This window comes from Natrix helvetica, assembly GCF_964273705.1.
Source record: "Natrix helvetica genome assembly, chromosome: 1".
Classification (NCBI taxonomy): domain Eukaryota; kingdom Metazoa; phylum Chordata; class Lepidosauria; order Squamata; family Natricidae; genus Natrix; species Natrix helvetica.
This window is the reverse complement of record NC_138548.1, coordinates 218,853,512-218,870,269: the sequence shown is the minus strand read 5'-3', so window position 1 is coordinate 218,870,269 and position 16,758 is coordinate 218,853,512. Positions and strand designations below refer to the sequence as shown.

General features: G+C 46.2%; 2 protein-coding genes across 3 annotated transcripts in view; one reads left to right on the top strand and one right to left on the bottom strand.

The window, feature by feature from the left end:
- The first annotated feature begins 1,766 nt into the window (after positions 1–1,766).
- LOC309382919 (DNA primase small subunit-like) overlaps positions 1,767–16,758 on the top strand; it is a 30,797-nt gene continuing 15,805 nt past the window's right edge. Inside the window, exons 1-3 of one of the 2 annotated variants that reach the window (XM_081934885.1) lie at positions 1,767–1,878; positions 4,643–4,800; positions 8,314–8,795. In XM_081934885.1, coding sequence (XP_081791011.1) covers positions 1,776–1,878; positions 4,643–4,800; positions 8,314–8,451 — 399 coding nt within the window. In that variant the 5' untranslated portion in view covers positions 1,767–1,775 and the 3' untranslated portion in view covers positions 8,452–8,795. Of the gene's footprint in view, positions 1,879–4,642; positions 4,801–8,313; positions 8,796–16,758 lie in introns of those variants that run through there. The other variant, XM_081934884.1, reaches the window with a different exon arrangement.
- LOC309382910 (17-beta-hydroxysteroid dehydrogenase type 6-like) lies at positions 8,941–14,298 on the bottom strand. Its single transcript, XM_081934873.1, has 4 exons — positions 13,936–14,298; positions 13,253–13,511; positions 11,764–11,927; positions 8,941–10,620 (listed from the first exon to the last, which is right to left on the bottom strand). Exons 1-4 carry the CDS (start codon positions 14,246–14,248, stop codon positions 10,400–10,402), a joined length of 957 nt encoding a protein of 318 aa, XP_081790999.1. The 5' UTR covers positions 14,249–14,298; the 3' UTR covers positions 8,941–10,399.

The window sequence follows — 16,758 nt, the reverse complement described above, 5'->3', positions numbered from 1 at the left end:
CGCCAGTCCGGCTTCCGACCCGGGCACAGCACAGAGACGGCCTTGGTCGCATTGGTTGATGATCTCTGGAGGGCCAGAGATAGGGGTTGTTCCTCTATCCTGGTCCTATTAGATCTCTCGGCGGCGTTCGATACCATCGACCATGGTATCCTGTTGCACCGGCTAGAGGGGCTGGGAGTCAGGGGCACCGTTTTACGGTGGTTTGGCTCCTACCTCTCTGATCGGACGCAACGTGTGTTGACAGGGGAGCAGAGTTCGACCCGGAGGCCACTCACATGTGGAGTGCCACAGGGATCGGTACTCTCGCCTCTCCTGTTCAACACATATATGAAACCGCTGGGCGAGATCATCCGTGGTTTTGGGGTGGGATATCATCTGTATGCTGATGATACTCAGCTATACATTTCCACCCCGAACCACCCCAATGAGGCCGTCGAAATGATGTCCCGGTGTCTGGAGGCCGTACGGGTCTGGATGGATGGCAACCGACTAAAACTCAACCCTTCCAAGACGGAGTGGCTGTGGCTTCCGGCCTCCCGGTTCAACCAGGTGTTTCCATCTCTGGCCATCGGGGGCGTCCAACTAGCCCCCATGGAACAGGTGCGCAATTTGGGCGTCCTCCTGGATGCCCGGCTGTCCATGGATAACCATGTAACAGCCGTGGCAAGGGGGGCGTTCCATCAGGTTCGCCTGATGCGCCAATTGCGCCCCTTATTGGACCGGGATGCCCTACGCACAGTCACCCATGCGCTAGTGACGTCTCGCCTGGATTACTGCAATGCTCTCTACATGGGGCTTCCCTTGAGATGCACTCGGAGACTACAGTTGGTCCAGAACGCGGCCGCGCGGGTGATTATGGGGAGGACTAGGTACTCCCCTGTAACACCTCTCCTGCGCGAGCTGCACTGGCTTCCTGTGGTCTACCGAGTGCGTTTCAAGGTTTTGATTATGATCTTTAAAGCGCTTCATGGCACAGGGCCTAGTTATATGCAGGATCGCATCCTGCCCCACACATCCCTACGACCAATTCGCTCACACAGAGAGGGACTTCTCCGGGTGCCGTCCGCCAAACAGTGCCGGGGGGCGACACCCAGGAGCAGAGCCTTCTCTGTGGTGGGCCCAGCCCTGTGGAATGACCTCCCCCGTGACATCAGGATTACTTCCGATCTCCGCTCCTTCCGTGTACAGCTGAAGACCCACCTCTTTCAATTATCTGGCCTGGCTCAATCGTAATTATTCTTATTCCTCCTAACTGTTTTAAATTGTATTTTAAACGTTAAATCTTATTTTTATATCGGGTTTTTACAACTGGGGTATTTTAATGCGGGTCTTTTAACTGTCTATATGATGTAAATTGTTTACCTCCTCCGAGTCCGTGTTTGTGTATCTGTATGTATGTTTTGTATGTACGCCTATGTGTTTTATATATTTTCTGTGTTTTATATGCCCCATTGTACGCCGCCCCGAGTCCTACTTGGAAAGGGAGCGGCTAATAAATTCAAACTTATTATTATTATATCCGAGTATTCGCTGAAGTAGAAAGTCAAAAGATAAACTCTCGGGCAAAACCCACACTTCACTATGAGACTGGGGAGGGGGCGGGGAGAGGAAACCACTGGAGGTCGTCAGAGGCCACTTTAGAACAACAAGCCCCTTCTGTCCGACTTTTTTTCTGGAACTACAGTTCCCAGAAGCACCTAGACAGGCGTCCGCTGTTCGGATTGGCTCTAAAGCGGCAAGGGGGTGGTGCCTAATTTTTTTGTTTTGCCGAGATCATGGCAAGCTTCGATTCTGGCTCATTGCCTGACTTGCTGCGCCTTTATTACCGCCGCCACTTCCCCTTCGGCCTTTACGGCCGGTGGCTCCGCTACGGCGACGGTGAGGAAGGGTTCGAGGGGTTTCGGGACCCGGGAGGGCGAGGGAAGGTCTGCAGGAGACTGCTCAACCAGTTGAAACATGGGTGACTCTGAGCATTTGCAAAATTCGGCTGCTGAACTCTCCGCGTCTGTAAGATTGGAAGGGAGGAGCTTTTGGGACTGAGATTTAGGGGGAGTTAGAGGAGGTCAATATGCTTTTTGTGGGGTTTTAATGTTAGGATAGGGACATGGAGCTGACTAGGTGGCTCAGTGGCTAAGACACTGATCTTGTCAATCAGAAAGGTTGGTGTTTTGAATCTCTAGTACAGGTGGTCTGCATGAGCAGGGGGTTGGACTAGATGACCTCCAAGATTAAGGTGACCAGACGTCCCGCTTTTGGCGGGACAGTCCCGATTTTTAATAATTTGTCCCTCGTCCAGCTGTGTTTTTAAAAAGTCCCGATTTTTGGTAAGGTGCGCAGCCGCGCACGTGGCAAGAAAACACCACCCAGCAGTTTTCAACTGCCGCGCAGTGATTTCTACTGTCACAGGCTCCGGAAGCTGAAGAGCTCCTTTGCAGGCGGCTAGAACTGGCCGCCCGCAAATGACCTCCCCGGTCTTGTTTTGATGAGCGCGAGGCGACTGATGGTAGTTTGCGCCAGCCGCGCCCGCTAAACTATTGTCAGTCCCCCCGTGTTCAGCAAAGCAAGCCTGGGGAGGTCCTTTGTGGGCAGCCAGTCCTAGCCGCTTGCGCCTGGTGCTGCGGCTGAAGTGAAACCCCAAAGCCCCCGCCACCACTAGAATAACTGCTGCTGCCGCCTCCTCCTCCTCCTCCTCCTCCTCCTCCTCCTCCTCCTCCAACAGCACCACCACATTTGCTGCCTGGCACTGCAGCTGAGGTGAAGCCGCCAAAGCTCCAGCTGGCGCCCCTGCCCGTGTCAGCGGCACCTCCCCCTCCACTCAGAGCACCTGAGCTGGGCCCCACGTTACCCCTGCTCCCTCCTCCTCTGCCGTGCTTTTGAGGAGCCATGAGGCCACGGGAACCAGAAGGCGGCGGAGGGGGCGGGAGCAGGAAAAAATGCCTAATGGTTTCTCAAAAGCACGGCAGAGGAGGAGGCGGCGGCAGGGGTAACACGGGGCCCAGCTCTGGTGCTCCAAGCGGAGGGGATGGCGCCGCTGCTGCTGCCACAGGTGGAGGTGCCAGCAGAAGCTTTGGCAGCTTCATCTCAGCCGCAGCACCGGGCAGCAAATGTGGTGGTGCTGTTGGAGGAGGAGGAGGAGGAGGAGGAGGCAGCAGTGATTCTGGTGGCAGCGAGGGCTCGTCAGCAATGTTCCCTCTAATGTGCGCGGCTACGCGGCCGTGCACATGGCAAGAAAACACCGCGCAGCAGTTTTCAACTGCCGCGCAGTGATTTCTACTGCCACAGGCTCCGGAAGCTGGGGAGATCCTTTGCAGGCGGCTAGAACTGGCCGCCCGCAAAGGACCTCCCCAGACTTGTTTTGATGAGCACGGGGCGACTGACGGTAGTTGTGAAGCCCCAAAGCCCCCGCCGCCACTGGAATAACTGCTGCCACCTCCTCCTCCTCTAACAGCACTGCCGGATTTGCTGCCCGGCGCTGCGGCTGAGGTGAAGCCACCAAAGCTCCAGCTGGCATCTGCGTATGTGGCAGCGGCACCTTCCCCTCCACTCGGAGCACCTGAGCTGAGCCCCGCGTCACCCCTCCCCCATCCTCCTCCGCCGTGCTTTTGAGGAGCCATGAGGCTGCGGGAGCCAGTAGGAAGGCAGGGGGGAGCAGGGGAAAAAAAGGCCTCATGGTTCCTCAAAAGCACGGCGGAGGGGGGGAGCCGCTGCCACAGGTGGAGGCACCAGCGGGAGCTTTGCCGGCTTCACCTCAGCCGCAGCGCCAGGCAGCAAATGTGGTGGTGCAGTTGGAGGAGGAGGAGGAGGTGGCAGCAGTTATTCTGATGGCAGCAGGGGCTCGTCGGCATCTTCAGCGGCAGCCCTGCCCACGATGAAGAAACCAAAGATGGAGCAGATCCATACAGATGATGTCGCTGCAACGTGACTGGAGGAGGAATTCTGGGAGTTGAAGTCCACAAGTCTTAAAGCTGTCAGGTTTGAAGACCCCTGGGGGTTTTTGCCCTAAAGGGTTAGAGGTGCAAGGGTCTTGTAACTTGACAGCTTTAAGACTTGTACTCTTCAATGCCAGAGTTCCTGAGCCAACATGACTGGAGGAGGACCTCTGGGAGTTGAAGACCACAAATCTTAAAGCTGTCAGGTTTGAAGACCCCTGGGGTCTTTTTCCCTAAAGAGTTAGGGGTGCAAGGATCTTGTAACTTGACAGCTTTAAGATTTGCATGTTTCAGTGCTAGAGTTCCTGAGCCAACATGACTGGAGGAGGAATTCTGGGAGTTGAGGTCCACAGGTCTTAAGGCTGTCAAGTTTGAATGCCCCTGGGGGGTTTTTTCTAAAGGGTTAGGGGTGAAAGGGTCTTGTAACTTGACAGCTTTAAGATTTGCACTCTTCAATGCCAGAGTTCCTGAGCCAACATGACTGGAGGAGGAATTCTGGGAGTTGAAGTCCACAAGTCTTAAAGCTGTCAGGTTTGAAGACCCCTGGGGTTTTTTTCCCTAAAGGGTTAGGGGTGCAAGGATATAGACCAAATTTTTAATCAAGAGCCCACCGCCCCCCAGACAATGGTCCCGCTTTACCAATGTTAAAATCTGGTCACCTTATCCAAGATCCCTCCCAACTCTGTTACTGTTTACTGATGTTACTTTTGTAGTGTCAAAGAACTATTTTCAACGACGGGAATTCTCATTCACACTCCGTGATGATATCTATGTGCGGTATCAGTCTTTCAGCACGCCACAGGAATTAGAAAAAGAAATCCAAAAATTGTGTCCCTATAAAATTGACATTGGAGCCGTGTATTCACACAAGGTATGGAATGAAATATTTCTGAGATGAAGCAGTCTTCCTCAGTCGGATGTCTACAAAATCTATTCAAATTACAGCTCCTCGAAGTGGCTAGAGTATCTCAGCATACCTGGAGAGTAACATTTAAGAAAGGCTGCTATTGCGCAGTACAATTATTGATGGTTTGTAAAGGATATTTAATGCAGAATTGGAAGGGATCTTGGAGGTCTTCTAGTCCAACTCCCTGCTTAAGCAGGGGACCCTATACCACTCCAGACAAATGGCTGTCCAATCTCTTAAAAACCAGTAAGGGAGCACCTACAACTTCTGGGGGCAAACTGCTAATTAATTTTTATCACTGTCAGGAATTTGTGCTCCTAAGTCAAGGACTATCGTACTTCCCCGAAATTGCGACATGTCCTGATAATAGGGCGATGCCACATTTTTCTAGTGGGCAAAAATATAAGCCCTCCCCCGCAAATAAGCCCCCTGGAAAAAACCCCACCTCCAGCCAGGCAGAGTGCCGCTCATCAACCTAGCGGTATCCCAAAGGTGCCAAGCTGTGGGAACCGGGGGGGGAAGGGAGGCAAAGGTGATCATGTTACTTAGCGTCTTTGGGATACCGCTAGGTTGGTGAGCAACTCTGTGCCCAGCTGAAGAGGGGGGTTGCCGGGTGGCTGCTCTTTTTTTTAATTCTTTTTATTATTTTAATTAAACAAAAACAAAAAAAGAATCATCCTTCATTACATCTTGTAGAAAGCGTGTCAATTGGTTACAGATAACTTTCGTGCATTTCTTCCACAGTCCACTTATAATTCATATTAGATTAAATAAAACCTAAATAAAAATTTGCTAGAAAAAAATTATAGATCTTTTTCCCAAATCACAATTTGCAGTTTATATCCAAATTTCTTTTACTAGTTAGGGTTATCATTTCATTATTGTTATTATAGTTAATTATTTGTTAATGAATAAACATTTAGTAACAATCCAAAACAATCTAAGAATTACTAAAATTAGAGTTTATATCCAATTTGCTTTTACCAGTACCAAAGCATGTGTATATTATTAAACAATATCCATAACATTTCCTTGTTATTATTATAATTGGCTAAAAATCATTTACTATTTATATCCCATCTCCTCTCATCAGGCCCAAAAAACATTACACCTTTATGAGAAAATCTAAATAAAGATTTGTTAAAAAATAATAATAACAATAGTAACAATTTATAGATCTTTTTCCCAAATCACAATTTGCAATTTATATCCAAATTTCTTTTACTAGTTAGAGTTATCATTTCATTATTGTTATTGTAACTAATATGTTGTTAACAAATAAACATTTAGTAACAATCTAAAACAATCTAAGAATTACTAAAATTTCTACTTATTGATCACCAAACTTAACTAATTTTTTATTATCAACTTTCATTGTCAACCTGCATCTTTCCAGTAACAAAACAGTCCTATCTCTCTTGCCAATTGTGGTATCAATCTTCTTTTTATCTCCTTTATAAGGTTTTTATAAACTTCTCTCCGCACTTTATTGCTTGAAGAATCTCTCAGGTAATCTCGTTGCCCTCCAACTGTTACCAAAATTAGCTTGTCTTTGGTTGTCAAGTGTCCTTCTGAAAAGATTTCTCTTCTTTTTGTTTTTAAAGAATTTTATTGGTTTTTAAACATTTATAGGGAAAGGTAAAAAAGGTACATAGAAAATTTTGGCAGCTCCCGTGCTAGTGTTAGAAATCCCCCCAAATCTCACATTTTTTTACAATATTAAAAATAATGTATAAAAGATAAGCATAAACAGAATCTGGTTTTACATTATATCAACCATATGTGCAATCATCTCATTCTTTGTCACTTTCTAGTATATCAACAATTACCATAGTATTTCAAATACATTTATTTTTGTGACCTGAGCCTTTTCGATATTGCTCCCTCCTCCCTGTCCCCAGATGGAGCCACAGCCCCCCCCCTCCTTCATATCTTGCACATTACTACCTTTTTCACCACCTCCCCTATTTCCGTCCTCTAGGAGAGAACTATGTTTTTAAATGAAAAAAGATTTCTCTTCTTAATTCCATCATCATTACCATTATCATTTTTTAATTTGTTTTGAAACATTGTTTCAAAAACTCCAGCTTCTGACTTCCGAGTGGCAGTTTGCCACTTTTTGCAGCGCAACACAGCAGCTATGAAGCGACTACGCTCATGAGCAGCCACCCGACAAACCCCCTTTCCAGACGGGCACGGTGCCATTCACTGACTTAGGGGTATCACCAAGCCGCGTGAATGTCTGTTCGCCGCCGCCCGCAGCTTGGCTCCTTCAAAATAGCAGTGAATGGCACTCTGCACGGCTGGAGAGGGGGGTTGCATGAGCGGCTGTTCCACTCTTGCTCGTGCCCCTCCCAGCCTCAAGATGCCCTGGCCCATCTCTCTCCGCAGAGCCAGGGGACATTTTCCACATGGTGGCCGCTCTGGGCGCACGCTCCATGATTGTATGCTCTGCTGGCAGCTGGCCCACAACTATAGAGCATATGCACAGAGCGTCCACTGCCGGAAGATTTGGTTGGGAAGCAGCAGAAAAAGCCATGGTGGGATGGCTGTGGCAGTGGCAGTGGAGGTGCTCTGACTCTGTGGAGAGAGCTGGGCCAGGGCATCGTGAGGCTGGGAGGCGCGCGAGCGAAAACGGAACAGCGAACATACATTCACGCGGCTTGGTGATACCCCTAAGTCAGTGAATGGCGCTGTGCACGGCTGGAAAGGGGGTTTGTCGGGTGGCTGCTCATGAGCGTGGTCACTTCATAGCTGCTGCATTGCGCTGCTCCGACAGTGCAACACAGCCATTCGCCCATGAGGCTGTGCCCGGTTCTTTGGGAGCCCGCTCACAAGAGGGCAGCCGCCTGGAAGTAGGAGTCAACATTGCCACGACACAACGTGTGGTCTCGACAGTCTGAGACCGTCGTTAACACTTTTCCTGCTGGACGGTCCATTCGGACCTAAACCGGCTGGAAAGCAGCTGCCCAGCAACCCCAAATAAGGCCCAAGTCATATTTTGTGGGTAAAAAGACACGGTACCTATATTGGGGTACATACAGAAAATAGGCATTTGGTAGTACTCTCATTCTGCTTTTATAATCGCAATACGAATTTAGAAAAGGCTTTGCAACTATTATATATAATCTTGGAATATTTATCATTCTTTATTATTTATTCTCATATGTCAGTTGGAACAGTTTCCTCAAACAACTGTTATCCAACCTCCTATCATAGCGAATGACTCTGAAAAACCTCTGCAGCCATTCCTAAATGCTTCCTATCCAGACTTCCTATTCCTCTGTCATGTACTTACTGTTTGAGTGGCTGAAAATGATTTGACAGCATATCAGTGGCCAAGCATGATTTAACCAAAATTAAAAAAAAATGTAGAATCCTGAAATATCATGAAGGAATGAAATTTAGATTATAAATCATAGTATGATGCTAATCCTTGAGCCCATTCTGGGCTGTGTTCTGTTCGCTTCTTTGCAGCCTATCCAGCATAATACCGTCCACATGGGTGCTTTTCAAGCTCAGGAAAAGGAATTGGTGTTTGATATAGACCTGACAGATTATGATGATGTTAGGCAATGCTGCAGGTACCCTTATCTTTCCGCGATCATTATTTGATATTAATTAGCCAACTCATAATGGGCAAAGTATGGTGCATAAACAACATGATGTACTGTACTTGGATCTACCATGTTTCCCCGAAAATAAGACAAGGTTTTATTTTCTTTTAACCCCCAAAATAAGCGCTTGGCCGTATTTTCAAGGAGCTCTTATTATTTTTGAGGTGCAGGAGGAGGTGAGTGTGAATCACCTCATGGCTGCTGCTGTGTTGCAATATTTTCGGGGGGGAGGGTTTATTGTAGCACATGCGCTCAAAAGCCCAATTGGGCTTATTTTCAGGGAAACTGGGTACAGACCTTTCCGATGGCCCATCCTGGCAAAGTCTCTATTCCTCTGAGCTACAAAGAGGTTGGTTTTCTGAACATAGAATCCCTTGATTATAAATACTTCTCAAAAGTACACCCCAGTGCACACAATGGACCTTATTTTCAAGCAAACACCTTAGGGCTGGTTGTATCTGATTCCAGACTTTATGATATATGATCATTTTATGTCTACAAGCAGGGAAGATTGCCAGGGGACAAGATAATAAAAATGACTGCCGGTATTGCCAGTTGCCTCTGAGAATCTAGATCAGGGGTCGGCAACCTTAAAAACTCAAAGTGCCACAAAGGTCCTAATAGGAAGCCCCTCCCCCTTCAATTCTGAAGCCATCCAGAAGTCCAGTTCCCCCACCATAGAGTCTCCTCCTAGTGCAGCGTCCTTTTTCCTCTACCTGTCCTAACCGAAAGCCCTGTCAATTGTGGAGCCGACTGGCGACAGGGAGCTGCAGCAGAGGAATGAAAGGGCCACATGCGACTCCAGAGACACAGGTTGCTGACCCCTGATCTAGAGCTTCCCACTCTGAACAAAGAGTTCTCATTCCCAGCTTTGTTAAGCTGTGTTTATTTTTAAAATCTCAAGGCAACAATTCTACTACACACCATCCAAGGCATTGGTAGAAAAGCATTCTGCTTTTCTGCCTTCTTTTTTAAGCAACGTGATTAAGTTCAACATATGAAAATCAAACCAGTGCTTTGTAATAAAGCTCGTCCTAATAAATGCGCTTATTGGTATTAGCACAAATTACCTAAATCATAGTGTGGCACTACAACTCCCATCCTTACCACTGGCAATTTTGACGAGCCGGAAGAGAATTCAAGACTGCGGTATACGGCCACAATTGAGCCCAAAATTTATGTTGTTAAATGAGACAGTTGAGTGAGTTTTGCCCAATTTTATGACTTTTTACATACCTTCGAACAGCTTTTGTCTCCTTCAGAGATTTGCTCCAAATGCTGGACTCTCATGACTGTTGCCATCTACATTATAGACCGAGCCCTTGTAGGTAAGTGGCTGATAGCTATCTTAATCCCTATGGTTGTCCAGCCTAACCCCCTTCCTCTGCCAAAGCTGGATCATACAGTATCTGCCTTCGAACAGCCTAGAGGTATTTCACAATTGTGTGATTTCTTCAACCCTATTGATTGCACAAGGTGCCTGGCCTGAAGAAAAGAGAGGACCTGCTTTTGTTTCAAGACGTTTCCCATCCTTTAGCAATAGGGCAGGAAAAAATTATATCTAATTAGTAATAAATTTTAAATTGTGTTCTATGTTGCGCTAGTTGACATTAATGGTGAGTCATCGAAAGGGAGGAGATTATTGAGGGATGTACATATATTGGGTTATATAGTTCCCTTATGTGTTACAGCAATGAATGACCTCGGTTGCCTCCAGACATCCCTCCAAAACATGTTAGTGTCCAAGTGCAATTTTTTAGAAAGAAAGAAAGAAGAAAGTGAGAATGACAATTGCTTGAAGATATTCTCAGCTTGGTCTGGAAGCACTCTTACAGTGGGCAAAGACTGGTACCAGCATACTTTTAACTGCATGGGTTTGCCAAAGTTGCAGTTGGAACTTCGATTCATAGGCTTCCTTCCTTCCCAACTTTTCCACCCCGTCCCTTTTACAGAGCCTGAGCGGGTTTAGGCCAAGATCGAGTCAGCACAAAATCTGCGATGAAAGTGGGCAAGTAAGAGAGAGGAATGAAGATCCACCGAGAATCCCATCCAGCAGAATAGCGTGTGCGGGGATATTGGGATATCAAAGCATGCTCTATACAGTCAGTCACCAGGTAGAGGTCTGTGCAGCAATGAATTGCAAGATTGTCTTTGACCCCCTTGTAAACTGTTGAGAGAGAGAGAGAGAGACAGAGGGCACAAGGGGAAGGGAAAGAAAGGAAGTCATTATGGAGATGTGGGGTCAAAATACCAGAGAGAATATAAATAAATAAAAGAGCCTCCTCATTATTACATGAAGGAATGAAACAGTGATAGCTTTTAAATTTAAGGACAGCTTTCTCTGATTCTCAGAAGATTCTAAGCAGAGGTAGGCTTCAAAAATTTCAGCAACGGGTTCTCTGCCCAGTTGCTGGGTGGGTGTGGGCATGGCCTAGTCGGCCTCCTGCACCATGGCAGGTGGGATGTGTTTTTGCCTTCCTCAGGCTCCTGAGGCTTTCCTCGAACTCTGGGAGGGTGAAAGCTTCCTCCCGCCGGGCTTCGGAGGCCCTCCGGAGGCCGGAAATGGGCCCATTGCTGGTCTTCCAGAACTTCCAGGAGGCCCGTTTCCCCCCTCCTTGAGCCTCCGCACGGGCCCTGCACTTACCCCCCATCCAAAACAGATCGCCTGGAGACTCCTGGGAGGGGAGGGGCAAGGTGGAAGAGGGCTTTCAGACCAGGAGAAAAGTCCAGTCTATAAATGGTCCAATTGATACCTTGAGTCAAGGCTTAGGACACCAAGAAATTCAAAGTCGTTCTTAGCTGACTCTCCCAGGCCACTTTACTTCCTCATCAAATAGCCCACAAGAATTTTCCTCACTGCATGACTTTATAAAGCATCTGGAATTTAAGGCCTTTTTTAAAAATCCCCTCCAGATTTCAACTTGTTCATTCACTTTGGCCACCATGATGGCTGGGGTTTCTGTACGGATCTGAATGAACATGGCCCGTGATTGGTGGATTCCCATGCTTCTTCCCCAACATGCACACCTATATCAGGAACCCCAGTGCCAATTGCTTTCCATGCTGTGGACAAGACAGTTCTTTTCATAACCGGAGAGAAAAAAGGACAATCTTAGATCAAAGGTGTTGATACAACTGAGGACTGGCACCAACCAAGCGGTCCAAAAAATGGACTTCAGTGCATGTGACAAAAGTGTAGCCTTCAATCACCCCTATGATGGATGCCACTGAAGCTGAGCAACAGTCCCTCCCAACTTCTGACTCCTGGTAAGATTCCCCCAATTAGCCTGCAAACCACATAAAGACTCACATGCATCGAAGTAAGCCTGGCCATAGCTTTCTTTGATTTCCTCTGGAACTTTCATCCATTGCTGCTCCAGGCTCTCAAGATTTTTTTGGGTATCAGTCATGGATGTGCGGAAATAGCCTGGCTCGATTATGGCTATTTTCACCCCAAATGGACGCATCTCACGCCTAGAAAGAAATGATCAGTTCAAAGTCACTACCTGGGACTGCTGCTTCTTCCTGATCTCATCATTTTCAATCTGGTGAGAAAATACAATTTCCACATCGATCCTGTCGGGGAAATGCTCCCTTTGCCATTTAAGCAATACCCATCTTTTATTTCACTCGATTATTAATGAACATTAATAGGTTATTGCTCTCTGCATGGGATTTCATGGCAGAAATTCTTCTATTTCAGCATGCATGTACTGAACTAAAGGCACCTACTATACCAGTGATGGCGAAATTTTTAGGCACCAAGTGCCAAAAGTGCACACGCATGCTCACACTGCAAGGTGCGGGTGCATACATGTCTGTCCTCTGTGCCTGCACCCTGTCCCAGTGCATGTATGGCAGAGACCCAAAGACCAGATGGCCAGTGGGAGGCGTGCGCGCATGCATTGCAAAGACCTGAAGCAGAGCTGGGGTGATGGCGCATTTGCCCACACAGAGAGGGCTCTGCGTACCATCTCTGGCATGTGCGCCATAGGTTTACCACCACTGTACTATACCACTGTACCTTTCTCAGCCTTGCCTATGTTACAGAGTTATTATGGTGATGATAACTGGGTACTACTATATATGCCAGTTTAAGTTCCTGGAGGAAAGGTACATTATATGTTCAAAAGATGAGGAAATAAATACACTAACTGTATCAGAGGTGGGTTCCTACCGGTTTGGACTGGTCCGGCCGAACCTGTAGTAACTTGGTGGCCTGGGTTGCTGGAACTGGCAGTGACCCAGGCCTGCCACGCCCCCAAACTGGTTCTCTCGGCGGCGCCATAGGCGCTGCCATCTTGTTTTTGCCTTCTGCGTATGCGCAGAGCAATTTTTGTTGCACTGCATGCGTGGGCGCACAGCACATCCCTTTTCAGAAGATAAATTTTTTTCTTCAACGATTTAATAATTTAGCCCAGTGGTAGTCAACCTGGTCCCTACTGCCCACTAGTGGGCATTCCAGCTTTAATGGTGGGCGGTAGAGGTTTGCTGTAACTCTGCTTTATAAATTTTATAAAGTAAAGTTACTTCCCTACTTTATAAATCACCATTACAGTGGGCAGTTAGAAATTTTTACTACTAACAGAGATACAAAAGTGGGCGGTAGGTATAAAAAGGCTGACTATCCCTGATTTAGCCCATTTTCCTAGATCAGACCAGATATAATAGACCAACCCTAGCAAAGCCCTTGATTGAGTTCCACTTTCCTCCTCATCTATCTGGGCCAGGAACGTGGAAACATTTACTCCTTCTCAGAGATCTGCTCAAATCTGCTGTTTGAAGCCACATGAGATTACCTGAGACTGTCAGAGAAAGCCTCCACTCCATGCTTGGAGAGACAGTAGCCACCTCCCATGGTACTCAGTCGACCCATGATGCTGGACATGTTGATCACTCTTCCCCTGGCCTTCTTCGTCAAGGGCAACATATGCAGTGTCACATCCATCAGTCCAATTAGATTGACATTCAGCACTTTCATATAATCCTCTTTGGTCAGCCATTCATTGGGGCCGAAAGGGTTCGCAAGTCCGGCATTATTTACCAAGCCCCAGAGTCCTGCAAAGAAAAGACAGCAAGTATGTAAAAGTTTACACATGAAAGAGACTGAAAATGTGGCCCTGGCTGAGCAGAGTTTGGGGCTGGGTGGATAATCCAATATAAAAGTACATTTATTTTTCTTCTTCACGTCAATATCTTTAACTTAACTGGGAGTCCTCAAAAAATCTTCTATGTGTGTTTCTTAGTCTAAGGGGAAACTTCCTTGAATAACATTAAATTAAGAGCCAAAACACATTGAAAGAATGTTTTAATCAGCACTAGCTACATAATCCCGTGATCTAGGCTTAAATATATATAAAAAAATAATATCATAAGGAAATCTTCCTAATCATAAGCCTTCTGAGATATTTCATCTCATAAAGAGAATTTCCTAATCAATTTATAATCCGCTCCAGAAGATTGAGAAGCCTGTTGACTGTACCTTTGTTCCCCACACATTCTTTTACCCATACAGTCGCTGCCTCAATGCTCTCGGTACTGGTGACATCCAGCAGGGTGGTTTTCAAACGATCCGACGTGAGTCTCTCCAGTTGCTGTGCTCCCGTTTGGGTGAGACAAGCAGCCAACACCCGCAGACCCCGAGCATCCAGTTGCCTGGCCAGCTGGTTTCCAAAACCAGAATCACAGCCAGTGATGAATACATATTTCTCTCTCAGGTTGTCTACCTGCTGTCTTTCCCGATAGGACCGTATCACAAAGTACAGCAAAACTGCCAATGCCAGGTAGAACCACATGCCTGCTGTGTATTAAATCAAAATTTAAAGTCTTTGGGTTTCCTGTTTCGTTTTTAAACCAATTTTCCTGGTCTTTCTCCTTCTCTTTGCCGTCCTTCTGATGTCAATGGGCAGTAATGTGCTCCCAGGAGAACTGGTATGAAACATCCAATTCACAGGTTAATGATTAATGAAATGATGTTTGCTATAGCTGCTTTGTAGTTCATTGCACCTTCCCTTTAGCAAATAATCTCCTCAGCAGTTGGCCAATTCTGTCTATGTAACTTGACCTGGAATAAACCAGCACAGTCGAAATATTACTAGAGGTGAAAGGTGCTTTTGAGACAACGATGACCTTGATGACTGAGAATTTCCACAGACATACTAGAGGTGGATTTTCACTGCTCTCCTGCTACAAATGAACTATCATTCCATGTCAAGACATTTGGTATTTTTGTACAGTCCTCAATCTACAATTGGTTATTTAGCAACTGTTTGAAGTTATGAGGGACCTCCCTGGGATTAGTTCTGATCCAGTTCTAAAGTTCCAACAGCTGCCCCCTCCCTCACATGTCAGGCACTTGTCCACTGGTCCACATTTACAATCATTTGTAGCATCCTGCAATCACACGACTTGTTTTATGCTACTTTTGCCGAAAACCGGTGTTTACTTCTCATTTTCGGTAAAACCGACCCTTAGCGAACAATTGGTCCACTTAACGATTGCCACAGTGGCTTAATGACTACCGCAAAAAAGGTCATAAAATTGGATCAGTCAGTCAAGTGGGTGAACCACTTTACAACTATCACAACCTATGACTGTACTGGGCATGCTCCATTACTTCGACCCGGTCTACTCAAGGCAAAGAGGAAACATGCCAGCAGTTTGGGGAGTTGAGTCAAGCTGGGCCATCTAGTCTGCCACACTCAGTTAGTGGAGTCAAGATGGCCACACCCACCCAGTAACCACCCCCCTACCCGCCCCTCCCCCCAAGGTCAACCACAGTCCTGATGCGGCCCTGAATGAAATTGAGTTTGACGCCCCTCCCTTAAATGGTTTGGGGTCTGACTACCTGTCCTGATATCAACCTGGCTGTTTAGCTCAGCAGAAACAGGACTCTACACTGTCAGAGTTTTGCCCCTCTGGCACGTGGGAGTTTCTCTGAAGTTTGTTCCCAAGCCATGGAAGGCACTTCCTCAAGAACTATTTGACCAGCACTTTCTCAAAAATTAGAAGCTCCACAAATAGGCATCTACTGTATGTCACTAGTTTTCCCCATTAAATGAGTTCATTATTTGTTTTATTGATATATTTAATCTATTTTTTTACTTTTTATATTGTGTTTGCATTGAAATTGGGTGTGTGTATGTGTGTCTTGAGTGCTTGTAGAGCAGAAAGCGACAATTTACACTTTGGAATTTGTACCCTTAGCAAAGATACATTAAGTCACCCTTTTTATAATTAGTTTGTGCGCATACTGGCTGTTAAGCAGTTAAGCTTACTTAAGTACATCAATAGTCAATTTCACAATTCGTTCTTTCCAGTTCCATGATCCCCTATCATTTCAAGGTGGATAGAAATTTGCCGGTTTGGTTTTCCCCGAGGCTTCCTTGTAGCTCTGAAACTCCAGTTTTGACAGAAAGCCTCAAACAATCTTCCACCAGACTTTGAACCTTTCCTAATTGCCAAGTCATCTCTGAACTGGCAAAACAACATAACTGCATAAGATTTGCTGATCCCTATCCTGCTTTTCTTTGAAGTCACTGCAATCCCTCCACTTTTCTCCAAGGCAATAGGGGGCAATGCTCAGCAACTTTTACACAGCTTGAAGCTTCATTTAGATCAGTGGTTCCCAATGTGGTGCCTGTTGTGTCTGAACCAAGCAAGCATAAGGTGTCAATCAACACCAACCAGATGCCTGGATTGGCTGATTCATGTAGGCGTCACCAGGGGGAGCTAACGTTATTCTGATAGGTTGCCGGTTTGACAGCTCATATATAAATAGCTGTCAAACAGGAGTTCTCTGTTCTGTTCTTGTTATGCATAGATTGAGTCTTAATAAAGCTGTTACTTTACCGGATCGCCTCAGCATCTTAATTAACAATTAAGTACATAATAGTGCCCATGCCCCATAAAGGGGCATATTGATTTTCAATGGGAGCAATTTGAACCATGTTTAAACCAAGTTAATGGCATTTTAGGCTTCCTCCACATGAGTAAAGTTCACTGTTTGAGTAAAGTAAGAATTATATGTAAGGGGGAGGGCATCAGGATTTTAGAGATGCTTAGGTGGGGCATGGCCCAAAAAAGATTGGGAACCACTGATTTAGATGGTGTTAGAATAAAAGCGAAAACTTTACTTTAGCAGGTGTCTGGCATTCAATTGTCATCATCGTTTATTTTGGTCTTTGCCCAACACAATCTACATTCAGTACTACAATTAAAATCATCCCATTGACAACAGTACTCTAATCTACATATTTTAAAAAGAGTTGACATTTTTTTAAATTAGTTTTTATACAGGTTTTTT

Coding starts and splice junctions, on each gene's coding strand:
- LOC309382910 (XM_081934873.1), bottom strand. CDS start 14,248: ATGTGGTTCTACCTGGCATTGGCAGTTTTGCTGTACTTTGTGATACGG. Junction 13,512..13,935: donor AGAATGTGTGGGGAACAAAG/GTACAGTCAACA, acceptor TTTTCTTTGCAG/GACTCTGGGGCTTGGTAAAT. Junction 10,621..11,763: donor CCAGGCTTACTTCGATGCAT/GTGAGTCTTTAT, acceptor CTCTCTCAACAG/TTTACAAGGGGGTCAAAGAC.